The 19,559-nt window shown below is 48.6% G+C and overlaps 1 protein-coding gene across 4 annotated transcripts in view; it reads right to left on the bottom strand.

Annotated features, from left to right (window-relative positions):
* UBA1 (ubiquitin like modifier activating enzyme 1) overlaps nt 1-17,655 on the bottom strand; it is a 25,566-nt gene extending 7,911 nt beyond the window's left edge. The window contains exons 1-16 of one of the 4 annotated variants that reach the window (XM_023519050.1): nt 17,492-17,655; nt 9,463-9,579; nt 9,276-9,334; nt 9,007-9,175; nt 8,777-8,911; nt 7,687-7,793; nt 7,255-7,345; nt 7,011-7,143; nt 6,412-6,509; nt 6,166-6,312; nt 5,856-6,032; nt 5,625-5,729; nt 5,461-5,541; nt 4,948-5,103; nt 2,367-2,532; nt 2,049-2,245 (exon numbers count right to left, since the gene is read on the bottom strand). In XM_023519050.1, the coding sequence (XP_023374818.1) occupies nt 2,049-2,245; nt 2,367-2,532; nt 4,948-5,103; nt 5,461-5,541; nt 5,625-5,729; nt 5,856-6,032; nt 6,166-6,312; nt 6,412-6,509; nt 7,011-7,143; nt 7,255-7,345; nt 7,687-7,793; nt 8,777-8,911; nt 9,007-9,175; nt 9,276-9,334; nt 9,463-9,579 (1,938 nt within the window). In that variant the 5' untranslated portion in view covers nt 17,492-17,655. Of the gene's footprint in view, nt 1-2,048; nt 2,246-2,366; nt 2,533-4,947; nt 5,104-5,460; nt 5,542-5,624; nt 5,730-5,855; nt 6,033-6,165; nt 6,313-6,411; nt 6,510-7,010; nt 7,144-7,254; nt 7,346-7,686; nt 7,794-8,776; nt 8,912-9,006; nt 9,176-9,275; nt 9,335-9,462; nt 9,580-10,020; nt 11,012-13,935; nt 14,183-16,831; nt 17,289-17,491 lie in introns of those variants that run through there. The other 3 variants (XM_012811291.2, XM_003799618.2, XM_012811290.2) reach the window with 3 other exon arrangements.
* Nucleotides 17,656-19,559: the final 1,904 nt, after the last annotated feature.

Below are 19,559 nucleotides of genomic sequence, written 5' to 3'. Positions count from 1 at the left end.
TTGAGCCCAGGATTTGGAGGTTGTTGTGAGCTATGATGCCACAGCACTCTACCTAGGGGGACAGCCTGAGGCTCTGTCTCAAAAAAAAAAAAAAAACAACTCCTGGGCTCAAGCGATTCTCCTCCCTCTGCCTCCCAAGTAGCTGGGACTACAGGCGCCCACCACGGAGCCTGGCTATTTTTTGTTTGCAGCCGTCATTGTTATTTGGCGGGCATGAGATGTATTCGAACCGCCAGCTCAGGTGTATGTGGCTGGCGCCTTAGCCGCTTGAGGCACAGGCACCAAGCCTAGTGTTAAGTGGTTTACAAAAGCCCTGTAAGGTACATGCTGCCATTATCCCCACTTAACAGAGGAATCTGAGGCACAAAGAGGTTAAGTTCGTGGTCTTACATGGCCTAGTGAGACTGTGATAGGTGCATAATTACAAATACACCCACCCTGGAACTACAGGGTCAGAAGAAGAGTGACAGAACTGATTTTTTCTCCCTCCCTAGTTTGTTCCCATCCTCACAGTCCTACTAAACATTTTTTCTTTTTTTGAGACAGAGACTCACTTTGCCACCCTTGGTACAGTGCCAGGGCCTCATAGCTCACAGCAACCTCAAACTCTTAGAGTCAAGTGATTCTCTTGCTTCAGCCTCCCAAATAGTTGGGACTATAGATGCCCACCACAATGCCTGGCTATTTTTAGACAGGCTCTCACTCTTGGCTCAGGCTGGTCTCGAATTCCTGAGCTCAAGGTGATCAATCCACCCATCTCAGCCTCCCAGAGTGTTAGGATTACAGGTGTGAGCCACTGCACCTGGCGTCTACTAAACATTTAAAATGATTTGGCCTCACGCAACACTGCACAGAAAATTATTATGATACTATAATGGTTACCCTTAGGTTCTATTTCTTGGCCTGGGTGCTGGTCACCTGTGTGTTTACTCTTTAAAACTTCAGCTAGATGATATGTATACTCTTCTACACTTAGGTGCACCACACAAACAGAATCATCCTGATAAACCAGCTGTTAAACTCAATTGTGAGCCACAGCTGGGGAAACTTGAATACAGACTGAGCATTAGACACAAATAAATAACTGGAAGAGATGGTAAGATATGACTGTTAATTTTGGTCAGCATGAAAATGGTATTTTGGTCAGACAGCAGTAGTTCTCACCTGGGAATGATTTTGTTCCCTTGGGGACATCTGGCAATGTCTAAAGACATTTCCAGTTACCAAAATAGAGGGGGAGTGCTCTTGCCATCTAGCAGGTCAGGCATGCTACAATAAATTTCCTACAGTGAACAGGACCCCCCCTCAACGACAAACAAATATCCGGCCCTAAATGTCAATAGTGCCAAAGTCAAGAAACCCTGTTATACAGGTATATATCCTTTGCAGAAGAATCCTGAAACAGCAGAAGTGTTGTATTATCTGTAACAAACTTAACCATAGTGAAGAAAAATATTATATGAATCTAAGAAGAAAATGTGGCAAAACTTTAGCAATTCTTTTTTTTTTTTTTTTTGAGACAGAGCCTCAAGCTGTCCCCCTGGGTAGAGTGCCGTGGCATCACAGCTCACAGCAACCTCCAACTCCTGGGCTCAAGCGAGTCTCCTGCCTCCGCCTCCCAAGCAGCTGGGACCACAGGCGCCCGCCACAACGCCCGGCTATTTTTTGGTTGCAGCCGTCATTGTTGTTTGGCGGGTCCGGGCTGGGGATTCGAACCCGCCACCTTAGGTGTATGTGGCTGGCGCCTTAGCCGGTTGAGCTACAGGCGCCGAGCCAGCAATTCTTAAATCTAGGTGAAAAGTGGTATTTGAGTATTTACCATAATATTCCTTATACTTGGCTACATGTTGAAAAAACTTCAAAATACAAGCGAAAAAAGAATGAATCATTCTTGAAACCTAGGTTGCCTGGTGTTAAGTATGGAAGGGAGGTTAAGAGAAAAGGCACATCTTACACTTAGGCATGCAACACCTGAAGGCCAACGGCCTGATAGCTGACAGGCAGCCCAAATGCCTGCCATTTTTCCCTTTCCCCTCATGGCTGATCACCTGTAGGGTATGCTCGATAGCATTAGGGAAGTTCTTTAGGGTACAGATGGGGATGGACTTCTCTGGTGGGTCCTGGCTGGAGCTGTACGACTCTGTCAGGAAGGGGATCACCACCTGCACGTTGCCCTTGGTGCCCAGTGTGCCTGACTCTAGCAGTGGCTTCCGGTAGTACACGCAGCGACGATCCATGTACATACCTGTGGGGCAATTGCAGAGAACAAGGCAGGACGTGGGAAAGGAATGTCAGGAGAAAATCAGAAGATAGGAACCCCCACACACAACTTTGCCCTTGACGTCCTCACCCGCCTCTAAACTTACGGGCATCCACATTGTCCAAGGCATTGGCCACGCCATCCAGATTTTGGAAGAAATCGTCATCATAAATGCGCTCTGTGTCAGGACCCACCCGGTTCTGGTGGCTTGTTACCCGGATGCGTGGATTCATCTGGCGCACAGCTGCAGCAGCTGTGTCAGACTTTAACTTCTAGGGGTATAAGGGAATACAATTCCAGGGTGAGGGTGAAGGAACAAAACTCAGTTACTTGTGTACTTACCCAACAAATGTCTATAGAGAACAGTCCTCCTGAGGACTGATGTACTTAATACTGGGGAAGAACCAGGCTCTAAGTTCGGGAAGCTCCTTGGTTTTAGCAGAAGAAATAGTCTGTGACCATACCACATGGCTGGGGCTAAGACAGATGTGGCAAGGGCTCAGGAAAAAGGGAAGCTGAGAATAGGCACAGACTGGAGGCAATGGGCCAGACATCTGTTCTTTGGCTACCCAACATCTATTCTTTCAGGTAATAGTACTCAGGGTTGGAGGAGATTCCCCCAACACCACCAGAGTGCTAGCACACAAGCAGGATCCTTTCAAAGTCCAAGTCAGGTCACATCCCTCCTCTGCTCAGAACCCTCCCCTGGATCCCACCCACACTTAGGGTAAAGTAAGTTGGCTTCCATGACCTCCACCACCTCATCTCCTCTTACTCTCAGGATCTTTGTATTTTTGGAGTTTTTGACCTGGGTTGGGTTTGAACCCGCCACCTCCAACATATGGGGCCGGAGTCCTACTCCTTTGAGCCATAGGTGCCACCCCAGGATGTTTTTTTTTTTTTTCTTTGAGACTGTTGCCCTGGGTAGAGTGTCGCGGCGTCCCTGCTCACAGCAACCTCAAACTCTTGGGCTTAAGTGATCATCTTGCCTCAGCCTCCCAAGCAGCTGGGACTACAGGGGCCTGCCTCAATGCCTGGCTATTTTTGGTTATAGTTGTCATTGTTGTTTGGTGGGCCCAGGCTAGATTCGAACCCTCCAGCTCCAGTGTATGTGGCTGGCGCCTTAGCTGCTTGAGCTACAGGCATCGAGCCACTCTCAGGATCTTTGTATGTACCCTTATCTTAACCTGGAACACTCTTCACTAAAAGAGGGTGCTATTAGTCCCTCAGATCTGAAATCTCTGCAGAAAGGAGGCCTTCCTTAACCACTGCAGTCAAATCTGCAAACCAACCTCCCTAGCACCCTAACTTCCCTCATCTGGTCTTTGCTGTTTCCTTTACAAAGCACTCATCAATAATATTTACTACATACTTCACTACTGTATTTCATCTATTGTTTACTATCTATCCTTTCCCACTAAAACCCACCTCCTTGTCCCCCACCCCCACCCCAAGACAGACACCCTATTGTCCTAGGTAGAGTGCCATGGTATCACAGCTCACAGCAACCTCCAACTCCTGGGCTCAAGCGATTCTCCTGCCTCTGCCTCCCAAGTAGCTGGGACCACAGGCCCCCGCCACAACGCCTGGCTACTTTTTGGTTGCAGCTGTCATTGTTTGGTGGGCCCAGGCTGGATTCAAACCCACCAGCTCACGTGTATGTGGCTGGTGCCTTAGCTGCTTGAGCCATAGGCGCCAAGCCCTCCTCCTTGTTTTATTCCTTGGTGTATCCCCAGTACCCAGAATAGCATCTACCTCAATAACTATTTGGTAAATAAAAGAATGAATGAAAAGGGAAACAGATCCTAGGCAAGCAAAAATGACACTGTCCTCCAAAAGGCTTTCCAAATAGCTCCCTATATAACCTATTTTCCATCTCTGCAGAAAAGTGAGCCTAGTACACTTAAGTTGCAATTCTCGGAAAGGCCTGCCTCCAAGGCTAGCCTTTGGCTGGAGTCGGGAAACTTGGATTTTGGAAAGGTTTCCACCATTCCCTATCTAATAGGCACTGTGGTTCACTGTGCATAAACTGTTCATACAAATAACAGTTTGTGCTGAACACCTTTCCTTCTGGGAGTCTGGAATTTTGGTATGTGCTGGGTAGAGGGTGCCTACATGGCCAGCCCAAAGAAAAAAAGACTTGGGTGCTGAGTCTCTTATAACAGTTTCCCTGGTTGGCAACACTGCATTTGTTGCTATAACCAATTACTGTTATCACTGTAGTTACTGTTAGTACTGAAGAAACTAAGCAAGTAAATTAAGCCTGTTCTATGCAACTCCATTCTTAGAAACTTACACCTAGTCTCTCCCAGACTTTACCCATCAGCCTTTTTCCCTCTGCAGATTTGTTCTGTATCCTTTTGCTATAATGAATCATAGATATGAGTAGAATTATATGCTGAATCCTATGAGTCCTCCTAGTAAAATCATCGAGCTTAAATGGTTTTGGGGATCCCCAACACACTGTTCTAGGCAGTATGGATAAGAGATCAAGGAAAAAGAAAAAACAAAGAGATAAATGGTAGATTCAACGGAAGACTCAACAAATGTCTTGTTAAATGAAAGAAACTGAGGGTAGGAATGGCCAAAGAGGCAGAAAGATCTCTGCCAGAAAAAAAGGGAACAAGAAAAAGATAAGAGGAAAATGAGATTACAAAACCCCATCCCTCCCGCCTAACCCAACTCACCGTGACATCCCAGGGCCGGAACAGAAACTGCCGGTTCAGATTTGACTTCTCAATGGTGTCCATGTCTGTGACAATAATCTCTCCGCCCTCCCCACAGCCCAGCCCAATCATGGCAAAGTTCTTGAGCAGCTCACAGCCAATGGCACCTGCACCCACCTAAAAAGCAGCCAAGAAGAGAGAGAAAGAGGCTGGTCAGAGTTACATAAGTTAGTATGAAACTGCCCATCACTCCTCACTCTCCGTGGAGCCAGCAGAGAAAGAGAAGAAGGTCTAATGCCACATCTCCAGGTCCCAAGGTTATAAGAAAAAACCCGTAGTAGCCATTTGAAAAAGGAGGCACTAATGGGCAAAACAGAAGGACACACAGGGCTTTCCTTCAAGATAAGGAAAATAACAAAGGGAACGTGATATGAGTACAAGACTCTCCTCCCTTGCGATGGAGAAAGAAGCCTCAGAAGAGATGGTTAGAGGGTCTGGGAGGGAAAGTGGTAGGTGCCCAAGGGGATCACTCACCAGGAAGTACTTCTGCTTGCCCAGCTTCTCTTGCAGGTCTGAGCCAAACACAGCCACCTGCCCATCATAACGGTTTTGACGCTAAAGAACACAAAGGGAGAAGGATCAGAAAGGCTTCCCCAGAAATGCCAATGATGCGTTCCCTGTACTCCCCACTCACATACCGGGAGGCACTTGTCCTCCATGAGGGCCTCTTTGTCCTCGGGGAGACACTCAAGGGCATCAAAGTATAGCCACTGCATGATAGGCATAAACTTCCCAGAGCAGGCCTGGGGATGAGGAAGGAGAGAGGCAGGTAGTCAGCAGTTTATTGGTGCCTATCAATACATGGACAGCAAGTGACAGAATCAGGGAAGCACCTGGCCCACCATATAACCCTGCCCACCCATGCTGACCTTCATGACCTCCTGGGCAGCCAGGCCCCCAATGAAGGCATTTATGGGTGCCAGATCTCCAGCAGCCACATATGCCAGCTTCCGGATGAGGTCCTCATCTAGGCTGTCTTGCTGTACTGCTGGCAGGGCGCGAGCATTCACAGTCCGTGCCAGGGCCACCAGTTCTGTTGCATCCTCCTGGTGGGCCAGAGGGAACCAAGAGAGGACCTGTCAGGCCACTGTAGGGGGAGGGAGAGTGGACAGGTAGAGAGGCATAGTGGGCTTTCAGCACCAAGGATGTTTGCCCTGGCTGGCTCACCCACCCACCCACCTCATTTCGGGGACGAGGTGGCCGCCTGTGCTGAGCACAGAACTGGTGCAGGGCCTGGAAGCCAATATGCAGCTGAGCAGGGCGAGAAAATTTGGCGAAGTCTGTCATCACGAAATCAGGTTCTGCCAATGAGGCCACCAAGGATTTCTGTAGGAGGCAGGGCATTAGAACCAGAAGAGAGAAATGGAGAACCTAGAAATGTCTATAGACTCTCCCCCCGCCTGCTGCCCCCTCCCCAACACTCACAAAACTAATCTTCTTAGGTACTTTGACCTGACTGACGATGCCACCACGGATATAGTCGGAGAAGTTGGAGGTGTCACAGATGCTAAAGGTATACGGACCTATGGTAGATAGCAAAGCTGTCAGTCTACCCACCCTCCCTACAATCTACAACACCTGCAAGATAAGGAAAAAACTACCCCTGACTCAGTTTGGACATCAAGAGTCATCTCCACTTTGCCCCAGGCTCTACTGGGACATCAGAAACCATCTCCCCTCTGCCCCAGACCCAAGCTCAGACCTCATTAGACCTGTGTCTCTGGCCCCTAGTCTACACTGGAGAACCTTCTCTGGTTTGTGTTCAAATCAGCTCACACACAAGTGGATCCTCTGATTTGTCCTGCTCAGACACCAGAGGCCTTTCCTCCTCAGCTCAGATACCAGGGACTCATTCTCCCAGGACAGCTCAAGTACAAGTAGCCCGTCTCCCCCATGCCCATAAGCTCTGGCTGAACTTCAGGAGATTCTGGTTCAACTCAGATAGTCAAGTTGTGTCTCCCCTCAGTCCAAACCTGGGAGCACATCTAGCTTCCCCTCTGATTTTCCCCAAAGCCCTAGCTTACCCAGGACTTTAATCTCTATGGGCTGATTTCCATTAAGTTCAATCATTCCCTGTACTTCAGAAAAGGAGACAAAGTCGCCACTCTCAAATCCATGTCGGGCCTCGTCCAGGCAGGTAACCACACCAGGGTTGTCCTGAATGAAGAAGGAATGAGCCTCAGAAGCAGGCTCAGGGTACAAGGAGCAGACAAGAAGGACTGCCATTGTCCATGTGCCTGCCAGGAACCCTGAGGCTGGTCTCCTTACCTTGGTGATCATAGAAACCATAGCACTGAGTGGCTGCTCCCCATTGGAATCTGTGAGGATCATTTCCTTGCCAAAATCACAAAAAAGCTGCCTGTAGAGGGAGGCAATAGGGTTCATAACCAAGTCCCATGCATACACAGACCCCTGCATGGCCCTCAAGATGCAGTGAATAGGCTCGGTGCCCCTATCTCAGTGGTTAGAGTGCTGATCACATACACCAGGGCTGGCAGGTTTGAACCTGGCCCGGGCCTGCTTAGCAAACTCAGCCTAACACTACTGGGAAATCAGATGGTGTCTGAACCACATGGTGAACACAGAGAAACCAAAATCTGGGTGTCTGAGGAGGGACAAGGGCAGTAAGAGCCTGGTGGTCTTAGCCTGGGTCTGGTTGGGGTGAGGGGAAAAAGAGGTGGGGGGGGGGGAGACACTTACCCAAACAGACCCCGCGTGTCTGCCACCACCAGCTTGATGCCATGGCTGTGACAGAACTCACCCACGCGCAGCTGGTCCTCCAGGGGGGTGTTGGTGAGGACTACCACCTGTGGAGAGGTAGAAGCTCAGGCCAGGCTGGCAATGGAGTGAAGGGGAGACAGAATAATGGAGGAGGGCTTCTGTGGAAGACTCAGGCAGAGATGTCTAGGGGTTTTGCTGTGTCAGCCCTCTATCATAAACACATAGTATCTACCCACTGTGTATGAGACTCCACAAGGGGAAAACTCAGTGAAGAGAGCAATGAATCCCAAGATTATACCAAGAAAGGTAAAGAGGTAACTGGAAAGATAGTTTGGAGAACAGCTGACTCATTTGACAGACACCCACTGCTGTCTCTGACAAGCCTACCATGCCCTGCGAAACACAGAAGCAATAAAACTCTATCCTCAGCCAAAGTCTGAGTGTACTCCTAACTCACCCACCTGCTCCCAATTCTCAAGACAATGCCTGCTCAGCCATGATCTTTGGAATTTGATCTCTGCCTGTCCTCCCTTCTCCACCAGGGTGAGCTGCTGCTTCTCTATCAGGGGTTCAGCTACAGTGCCTTGGCTCTCTGGGTTACCCCAGGGCAGAATCTCAGCTCCCAGAGCTCCTCTTTCTGGCCTAGGCTTTTTAATTAACAAAAATTCATACAGTCTGTAATGTGCCAGCTGCTTTCTATGTGCTTAACCCTCACAAAATCTCCGTTAAGTCAGTACTGCTATCATACTCGGTCTACAAACAGGAAAAGTAAGGCACACGAGATTTAAGCAGCCTGTCTAAAAGTCATACTAGTAGAACTAGAGGCTCACAGAGAGGCAGACTGGTTCCAGAGTCTGTGCTTATACCCAGAGTGCTATAAAGTCTGTACACATCTTCCCCCTGAGAAGGCAGGCCCAAGGTCTACATCCTGCCCACTTCTTCTGGGCTCCCCTAGCATAAAACCTGGTAACCAGTGCTATCCCATTAAATAGATAATGAATAATACTGAACAAACCAGACTTGGGCTCTGAGAGAATTGAGCAGGAGGCTGGATGGTGCCCCAAAGTACCTGGAAGCCACTAAGAAAGTCATCAACGAGGGGCCCAGTGTAGGAAGTGACAGGCACGTAGCTGTTGAGCTCAGCAAGGCGGGGTTGTGATACCTCAGCTCGGTTTTTACCGATGTCCTCCTCCCGCAGGTAGAACTGCAAAGGGGGTGCAACAGGGGAAGAAGTGAAGTGGCTACAGCACCCAGAGGGCAAGTTCTTCACCAGGGTAAAGGGGGACAGGAAAGAGGTACCTGGGAGGAGAGGTCAGCCCACTGGGCAGTGCCCTGGTCATGTAGGGTGACAGCCTTGACCCCACCAAGGATGATGTTCTTAGCGATCTCCACGCCCAGACCCCGAAGGCCTGACACTAGTACGCTGGATGTCTGGAGCCGCTTCATTGCCTCATGGCCCAACACATACCTGCCAGGTTAGGGTATACTCTGGGTCAAGACCTGCATCACCCAGCCCTATCTTCTCAGTGCCACATGCCAGCTCTCAGCCCAGCCTTGGCCTCACTTACAGCTGCCGGGAGTAAAGGCCCTCATCTATGTCTGCTTCACTGCCGTTCTTCGCCATTCCCTAGGGATGGAGGGGAAGAACAAGTTCAGGGAGACATGTAGGAGTGGGACATGGACAGATGGGACAGTGATATAAAAGACTTTCCACCCACCACCCTGCCTACTGGTCTCTAGGGAGAAGACACTCACGTTGGTTGGTACCAAGGGCACTTCCGACAACACAGACTGGGCAGGGGAGCAGTTAGAACCCGGCTTTGGATCAGGCCCGGACACGCGACGTTTCTTGGACAGCGGCGAGCTGGACATCTGGAGGGAAAAAGGAGGGTCAGAGGTACGCCTGAGGCATATGAGTTAAGTTTTTCTGTTAGTGGCAACTGGAAGGAAAGGGAAGACTTAAGTATTAGTACCCTCATTTTACAGAAGAGGTGGCAGGCATAGAAGTGAGGTGACTTGCCCAGGGTCACACAGCTATGAGAGCTAAGATTGGAACCTAAGTAGTCTGCTTTGCAAATTCATGCTGTTGACCACTAAGCCTCTCCCCAACCCAGGATAATGAAGGAGTGACTCCAATCCTGGAAGGTCAAAAGAATGACAAGGATGTACTTGTGGGGAGGTCAGAGGAGGGATATGGATTCAGGACAAACTCAATTTCAAGTGTTGACCTTGCCACTCCTTGACAAATTATCATTTAACCCCTATGGACGTCTGTTTTCTCACCTGTAATATAGGGGTGATAATACCACTTACCTTCCCCATGGGGGTGTCGAGATGAGAAATAACACAGACCATAGAGCCTGGCACACAGTAGGTAGGCAACAACAAGCAGCCATTCTCCTCTCCCTTAAGCCCAGGGACGGCGGGGGGAAGGGGAGAATACAGGTGGGAAATGAGGCTTGCACATCCATCAGGGCGGCATGATGGCAGGAGAGATACCTTGCTGAGAACCCAGTCCCCAGAGCTCAGAAAGGAAAGTTTTACAAAGCCCAACACTGCCTCCCAGCTTTGGGAAGGGAAAACTGAGACCCAGGCCGATAAAAAAAAGTTGCAGAAAGAAAGAACACACATACTTCCCAAGCCTCATCTGCATGTGGAGTCCCTTAAATAAGTTAATAATAATGTTAAACATTTATTATGAGTTCTCTCTGTGCCAGAAGACACACTAAGCACTTTATGAGCCTTGTCTCATTGTCCTTAGGGCACCCCTGTGGAGTCTGGAGAGTTATCATAATACCCAACCTACCCTAGAGGAAAAAAATTTACTCAGGGAATATTTGGTGACTTCACTAAGATTCCCAGAGAGGGAGTGGCAGAGCTCGGACCAGATCAGAATCTGCTGACTCTGAAACCTAAGCTACCTCTCACATTTCATCCCCTCAGTGGCCTTGACCCTATAAAGCAAGGTTTAGCGTCCCTGCTGGACAAATGAGAAAACCTGAGCTCATGAGGCCAAGTAACTTGTCAAGGGTCACATACTAGGTCCTAGAGACAGAATAATATAGCCCAGTATGGAAATAAAATGTGGTGGGAGGGGGTGATGGGATCTAGATGCTGGAGATGACAGGACCCTGAATCATTTCCCCTCATCCCCAAGCCTTTGGTTAAACCCAAGTCTTCTGTTCACTCAAGTCCTCCTGCACTGAGCCTTTTCTGACACTAAACACCCCAATGTACCTAAGATTCCATCTTGGCACCTGTCACTCTAGCACTAACCATAAGGACCAGAGCTTTCTACTACCAAGAGCTAACTGTCTGTCACAGAGTAAAAGGGCTTTGTCTAATCTTAACAATGCCCATGAATCATATAACCCTATGACCAAATAACAAATGAGAAAACAAAAGCTCAGAGAACTCCCTTTACTTGCCCAGAGTGACACAACTAGTGGGGGAGTTTGCCAAATGCCTCCTGAGTGAATAGTCAGGTGGACTCAGGGCCTACCCAGAGGGCTAAAGGATGAGGCATGTGGGGAGGCAAGAGCTAGCTAGGGCCCCATGATAGCCAGGCAAATTGCTAGAAACACTAAGAACCAATCTAGGTAGGAAGAAGCTTGGTGAATTAATAGGGAAACAAAGGCAAACCGTACTTTCCATTTACTAACTCTCTGACCCAAGGTAGAGATCTAATTTCCTCTGAACCCCATTTTCTCCAAATGCTGGGCCACATGGAACTATTCTCAAGGGGCTGCTGCAAGAACTAGAGAAGCCAAGGTCTATGGTCTGAACTCAATGACCTGAGTTCTTCCACAGGCACCTGCAGTGGCCTCCATACTCCATTACTTGTCATACTCCTTGCCTTGTCATTGGTCAGTTTGTTTGGGATATATCATCTCCTTCCTCCCTAAATCAGAGATGATCCAGGACTAGACAGCTCTTTAACACCTGGACCTTTCATCTCTAGACTCCTTGTGCTGGTAGCGAGGGTCTAAGCAAGTTTGGGATGATTGTTCCTGTGGATTTCAATCACAAAGGTTTGGAACAGCTCTGTTTCAAGGCAGGGAAAAGAGGTCTGGGGCAAAAACCCCAGAGAGAAACTAAAGATTCCCCCATTCCCAGCAAAAAAAAAAACCCAACTATACCTTTTCTTCCTCAACATTTGTTCAAGTCTCTGTTAGAACACATACACTGAACTGGAGCTTAGAGCTTCAAAACATACCTGGGCAATTATGAAGCCTAAACATTTTCCACACACAAACCAAAGATGGTTTCAGGAAGAGTCCTTAAGGTTTGAGAGGGGGGAGGCAAAGGATCAGGTTATCAAGATGAAGAAGCTGGAACACAGAGAAGGGAGGCTGGGGCCTGTTGTCAAGCCTCCTGGGAGGGGTTAACCAAGAAGCCCTTGGGAATCTAAGAGAGGATTCAGAAAGTGGTTTTTGAGCCCAAGATGCCTTTGAGGGATATGGGAAAGGGGATGTTAGAAGCCCTGTGGGTGGAGGGCTGAATGAAGACGCTAGAAAAGATGCAAATCTGGGTCTCTGGAAAAAGATCTTTTGGGGAAGGGCCGGGCAATTCCAATGGAGGCCCCCAGACACTGCAAGGAGATATGAGAACAGTTGCTGGGCCAAACAGAAGCTGCAAAGGGAATGGGTGGGAGATAAGGAAGCAAGATGTCAGGGCCTGGAGTGAGGAGTATTTCCCATTCCCAGAGGACGCTGGGGTCTCTGGGGACAGATGATGGTAGCAAGCAGAAATCCTTAACCAAAATCCTTAACCTTGCAGGAGAGGAGAAGTTGTCTCTAACGTTCATGCTACAGAGTCCCAGAAGGCTGTGAGAGTGGATACCAAGTCTCTGAGGATGGACCCTTTGGGAAGAATTTCTACTAGAGCACAAAGGCCCTGTGTTGATGTCCAACAAGACAAGCTAGAAGGAAGCTGAGCCCAGACAGTACAGGCCTTAAAAAGGTTAGTAAGCAAACACTAGCTAGATCCCCAACTGGGGTTAGGTTTCTCTGACCAATTACATTGGACCCTATGGAGACTCTGAGAATAGATGCTGAGAAGGGAGTTTTCTACTCTGATAGAAGACAAGTGGGCCTGTTGGAGGAAAGGGCATCTGACAATGATACTGGGGTCCTATAAGGCTAGAAGCAGAAGCTGAGGGCACCTGACTGGGGACTGATTCTGAGGTCTGATGTGAGGTTAAGGGATCTGTAAACAGATAAACTAGAACTCTGGTTGGTTTCTGAAGGCAGAAGGTGTGTACAGGATGGGGTTGGGGAGTGAGTCTCTGATGAACAGTCTGCAAGAGCAGATGCTGGCAGGGGATCTTTGATGGAGAATTATGCGTCCAAACAGTTCCTCCCTGGTGTCTGGTCCCCTAGGAGGCTTGGGGTTAAGGGTACCTTAGGGAAGATGTTAAGGCCTGTGAGTAGTCTCTGAATAATGAGAGCATGAAAAAGGAAGAATTCCCGAAAAGTAGAAAAAGTCTCTAAAGGCAGATTCTAGGAATTCAAAGAGTTTCTCAAAGCAGATGCTGAGAGGGGTCTCTGAATAGAAATGCTGGGCCTAGAGGGATCTCTGATGGAAAATGCTGGGGCCAAAGTGGGGTTGGGAGACTTGAGATGCCAGGACAGGGTGTCTCTGACAATAAGGCCAGGTCTAGTCCCTGTAGAAGCTCCTAAGGCAGCTAGTGTGTCCAGAGGGAAGAGGATCTGAAAGAAAATGCTAGAGAAGGCTCTTTCAGAAATGAATGCCATATGGACCCTCCACGAGCTATGGCCCCTCTTGGAAGCAGTGAAGGCAAATACCCAGGGGGCTAAGAGGTGTCTCAAGGGGGATTCTAGCAGGTCTTTAATGGCATACAATGGTGAGAGCTCTGACCAGCAGAGCTGATCACGCTAAGCCTCTATTGGAGACTGGGGGAAGTTCTGATCTGACATACAAGGCTCGGGACGGTCTCCGGTCCCAGATGAGTTAGGTTTGACCTGAGTCTCTAAAAGCATACCCCGGAGGTCCGACCCCAAGGTCAGATTTAGGAGCCCGAGAGAGCAAGGTGGTCTTACACAGGAAAAGTCGGCCCCGCCCCAGGATCTGCTCCCCCCATCTCCTCCACTGATCCCTGGTGTCCGAGTCACTGCGGCTTGTCCGGACATCAGCTCGGCATAGGACCCTCCAATGCCTCCCGAAACCCTTGCCCCAGGCAAGGCACTGAGAAAGGCCGTTTTTTACCAATGCCGGTTCCCCGGGTCGCGCCGCCGCCAACTCCTCAAGGAGCCGAAGCCAAGCCCGGCCGCCACCCTCCTCCTTCTCCTCCTCCTCCCCGCCGCCTGGGCCGCCTAGAGTCGCCGCCGCCGCTTTCTCCTCCCCTGACTGTTGTGGCTGTGGTTGCCCCTGCACCTCCTTCTGCTCAGCCGCCGACGCAAGATGGCGGCTGCAGAGCCCCAGGCCGGAACAAAACCTTGGGCCCCACCCCCAGGAACCCGGATGCAAGCGGGCCGCGCCCACTCATGAATTATGTATAATGTTCCCTGCCCATTTGTGACTCTGTCTGTTAGAAGGAGAACAGCACCACCTCGTGGCTACTATGGCAACAACCAGACAAACAGGTAACCTAGCAGAGACCACGCCCCATGGAACGTGAATAATGAATGAATTGTTGCAGCCATGCTGTCATGGAAACCAAGAAAGGAAGGAGAGGCCGCGCTTCCTAGAACATGAATTATGCATAAAGCCGGGTGGTTGGCTAACACCGGAAAGCCGATGTTAAAACATGGAAGCCACACCCCACTGTTCATGAATAATGATCTGCCGCGGTCCGGAAGCCAATGAGACCAAGGCCACATCTTATTATGAATAATGCATGAGGCCCAGTGTGTGTTTGGGGGAATGGGGCAAGCCCGCCTATTGCTACGTCTAATACCCTGTAAGCAGGGAAATAGGGCTACAGCAGGGAAAACACACTCCCCTGGCTCCTGAATAATGAATAATGCTACTGTAGCGGCTGGACCCGGAAATTCAGAGAGGTCAAGAAAGGTCCCACCCAGTTTATGAATTATGCATGAGTTGGATGGACCGGAACACTACAGACAGACCTGCCCAGCAAATAGCGATTATGATACTTATAGCCTATATAACCACACCTTCCTATTCATAGATAATGAGGGATGATGCTGCAGAACCACAAGGGAAACCACCCGTACTCACGAACCAGGGCTGCCTTGGTCCAGCCAAACCCATACTCACTATATGCCTTTGGCAGGTGCCTCAGTTTCCAGTTGTAAGATGAGGATAGTAACAGAACCCATCCACTTCATAGACGTGAAACATCTTATTATGAAAACCAGAGAATGTGAATTGTGGAAAGAGCCCTAAAGCCAGGCGCGGTGGCTCACGCCCATAGTCCTAGCACTCTGGGAGGCAGAGGCGGATGGATTGCCTGAGCTCACGGGTTGGAGACTAGCTTGAGCCAGAACAAGACCCCGACTCTTAAAAAGAAAAAAAAAAAAAAAAAAAAAAGAGCCGAGCGTTGTGGCAGGCGCCTGTAGTCCCAGAGTTGTTTGAGGTTGCTGCGAGCTATGATGCCTCAGCACTCTACCAAGGGCGACAAAGTGAGACTCTATCTCAAAAGAAAAAGGAAAGAGCCCAAGAACAGTGCTGGCACAAGGCATTGTTAAATTTTTTAAATATTATATATTAATATAAAGACAATATGTAAATATATATTTGCATCTATATATAATTAGCTATGAGTGAAGATATACACGGCCACTAGAGAAATCCCCAACTTGGGCCACCGTTTCCCCATCCATAAAATGGGAACAACAGTAACTTACCTCGTGATGGAGTTTAAATGAATAAATAATAGAGAAAGGGCTTAGTATACTGCCTGGCACATACGAAGTGCTGTATGACTAACAATAGTAGTAATATTAAACTGAGGGAGGGAGACTTTATGGTATTTGGTTTAAACTACAGACTCTGTTTGAATCCTGGCTCAGCCACTGATTGTGTGACTTTTTTTTAAAGACAGAGTCTCACTTTGTCACCCTCGGAGAATGCTGTGGTGTTACAGCTGACAGCAACCTCCAGCTCTTGGGCTTAGGTGATTCTCTTGCATCAGCCTCCAGAGTAGCTGGGACTACAGGTGCCCGCCACAATGCCCGGCTATTTTTTGGTTGCAGTTCGGCAGAGGTCAGGTTTGAACCCACCACCCTCAGTATATGGGGCTGGCGTCCTACTCACTGAGCCACGGGCGCTGCCCTGATTGTGTGACCTTAAGCAAATTCCTTAGCCTTCCGGTGTCCTAGTTTCCTCTTATAAAGTAGGATATAGGATTGTTGTGAGGATTAAATGGGCTAACTGACAAAATGAGTGTAAGCTGAACTTTTCTTTTCTTTTTTTTTTTTTTTTTTGAGACAGTCTCACTATGTCGCCCTGGGTTGAGTGCCCGCGCGTCATAACTCATAGAAAGCTCAACTCTTGAGTTCAAGCGATTCTCTTGCCTCAGCCTCCTGAGTAGCTGAGACTACAGGAACCCGCCGCAATGCCTTGCTAGTTTTTGCATTTTTAGTAGAGATGGGATCTCGTTCTTGCTCACGCTGGTCTCTAACTCCTGAGCTCAAGCAATTTACCCGCCTCGGCCTCCCCAATGTGTTAGGATTACAGGCGTGAACCACCGCGCCCGTCCAGCAAATCTTCTTAGCGTTATCGTCATACCCATTTTTTTAGGCTCACAGAAAGATTTGCTAAATATCACACAACTGGTAAGGATCGATGGGATTTGAATTCAGCGCCTCGGTTCATAATCTGGGATTACTGGGCCATAAGGAATGAACACTGCAGGAGGCCTCATGCCTTCCCAAGCCGCAAGGCTTAAAACCCTGGAACCCACACCGGAAGGCAAACCGCAGGCCATGCAGATGAAGCTGTTAAACCACGCCGAAAGGCCGCGGAAAACTCAGGGCACTATTCACCTGTTTGAATAGTCAATAAACTCTACTGCAAGGCAGATTTATGAACGCCCCTTTAGCACGCTAATCCGCCCCTCATGAATAATTCACAAGCCAATACCTCCAGCGGACCAGGTACAAAAGAGGCAAAAGTCGGCTTCCCACTATAGACCCACCTTCTCATGTATAATGAATAAAGCCGCGGCCAACGAAGGCACTGGGTCCGCTCAGGAAGAGCCTAGCAGACGCGACTCTAATGTCCCTTCCCCAGCTTGAGGTGGGGGCTCCTCTCCGTGAAAACGTGTGAGCCCCAACGAGTCCAGCCTCGCAGTCCCGAGCGTCCAAACCACGAAACTGGAGCGCGGACCTTATCATAAAACCAGAGGTCACAAAGGCCACAGATAACTTCACAATGCCACGTCGGTCCCGAAAGTTCTCACCGTCACCAGAACCCGTCCTGAAACAAGCCCTCCCCGAATTCCGCTCCGACTTTAGTAACCTCAAACTTCGCCTCTCCTCTTGAGAAACAACTCAAATTCTGCCCCACGGAAAGAACACCCCATTCACGGACCCTAAGAGTCTACCCAACTCCCCCCAAACCTGCTAGGAGGTGTATAGACCTGCTTCTGAGTACTCTCCAAAACAGACCCTCAAATCCCACCCAAGAGTCCCCAAACACCACTTCCTAAGGATCTCCTCAAAAGCAGACACGCAGTAAATGTGACCTCGAGCCTGGAGCCTTCAAATGTGCCCATTAGGAGCTCCCCAAAATTGAGACTAGGAGAGCGCCCTCCTCCAAATACTGTTCAGGGTCTTGGCAAGATGCTCCAGCTCACCCCCTGTGCTGGGCGGAAGCCTCGCCTTCCGGCTGGAGATGAGCTGAAGCCACGGGGCAACGGAAGAGTAAACCACCTCCGTCGTACGAAAGGACTCAAAGTGCGCGGAGCTCAGAATCGCGGGGCCTTTGAGGGCCCCACCACCACCCCGGCTGGGACGTACCACAGGTGCCTTGGAGAGGGGGTGTCTACCCTTACTCCCACGCGTCTTTCTCCCATTTCAGACTTAGATACCCCTACAGATTGTGGTACGTCCCGAATGCGCGCGGCATGCTGGGGGTGGTAGTCCTGCCTGCCTACTGGCTGGTGCACGTGGTGGGCATCAGTGCCCAGAATATGGGAAAATGTAAACTTGAGCTGTGGCATTCCGGAAGCCGTGCTCTAGGGAGTTGGAAAAGGGAACGGAATGTGGTGGGGTGGGGTAGGGGGTTTCATCCCTCCAGATGGAACGGCACACCCATCCTACAGATGAGGAGACTGAGGCTCAGGCAGCCATCCTACAGATGAGGAGACTGAGGCTCATGCAGCCAAAGGAGTTCATTCGTTTAACATTCTGGCTCAAGGTTTGGGCCAGATGCTGGGAATTCTTCCTTGTCCTCGTGGAGCTCACGTTCTAGCAAGAGAGACAGACCATATACGTAACAAATACTTAAAAATTTAATTTCACATAAGAATTTTTTTTTTTTTGAGACAGAGTCTCACTTTGTCACCCTGGGTAGAGGGCTATGGAGTCATAGCTCACAGCAACCTCAAACTCTTGGGCTTAAGCAATCCTCTTGCCTCAGCCTCCGGAGTAGTTGTGACTACAGGTGCCCCTCCCCCCACAATGCCCGCCTATTGTTTTAGCTTTTTTTTTAGAGACGAGGTCTCACTCTTGCTCAGGCTGGTCTCAAACTCTAGAGCTCAAGCAATCCACCAGCCTCAGCCTCCCAGAGTACTAAGATGCTAAGATTACAGTCGTGAGCCACTGCTCCTGGCCAACACATAAATATTATACTAGGTATCTGTAACTATATACAGAAATAGTTGTATGTATATGCACACATAAATTTAGTCACATGCCACAACTGTTTCAGTCAACTAAGGACCTCATATATCACGATTTTTTTTGGTTTTTTGCAGTTTTTAGCTGGGGTTGGGTTTGAACCCGCCACCTCCAGTATATGGGGCCAGCGTCCTACTCCTTTGAGCCACAGGCACTGCCCACGATGTTTTTGTTTTTCAGACAGGGTCTCCCTCTATGAAAGGGGCTATAGTGCAGTGGCATCATCATAGCTCACTGCAAACTCAAACTTCTGGGCTCAAGATCCTCCTGAATTAGACTTCCGAGTAGCTGGGACTACAGGGACTACAGACGCTAGCACACCACCATGCCCCAGTAATTTTTTGAATTTTAGCAAAGACGAGTTCTAGCCATTTTGCTCAGGCTGGTCTCAAGTTACTGGCATCAAGCAATCCTCCCGCCTTGGCCTTCCAAAGTGCTAAAACAAATGTATTTTTTACTGTACCTTTTCTAAATTTATATATGTTGAGATACACAAATTGCCTACAGAACTCAGTACAATGACATGCTGTTACTGTAGCCTAGGAGCAATAGGCTATACCATATAGGCTAGATGCATGTGGTAGGCTATCCCATCTAGGTTTGTGAAAGCACACTCTATGATGTTCAAACAATGACAAAATCGCCTCATGAGACATTTGTCTGAACCTATCTCCGGTGTTAAGTGAGCCTGACTGTAATAAAATTTACATATAAGGATTACACGTTTTATGTACCATTATAGTCAATATGTAATATGGAACTAATTTCCATTTGTTTGTATATAATAAGTGTCACTTAATGTTATATATATTACATATCCATATGTGAATATATATTATATAATGAAACATAAAAGTCAATATGTATTGTGTATACATAGGATGACTGCTAAATGCTATGGAGAAAAATAAAACAAGGTGAGGGTAAATTTGTAGGGATAGGTTGCAATTTTTTTTAAATTTTCTTTTCTTTTTTATTGTAATGATGTCAGCACAAAGGAGGTTTCATCTTTTTTTTTTTTTT

This window comes from Otolemur garnettii, unplaced genomic scaffold (genome assembly GCF_000181295.1).
Source record: "Otolemur garnettii isolate 467f Iridium unplaced genomic scaffold, OtoGar3 scaffold00153, whole genome shotgun sequence".
Taxonomy (NCBI): domain Eukaryota; kingdom Metazoa; phylum Chordata; class Mammalia; order Primates; family Galagidae; genus Otolemur; species Otolemur garnettii.
Note: the sequence above shows the minus strand (reverse complement) of the source record. Positions and strands in the feature narration are given on the sequence as shown.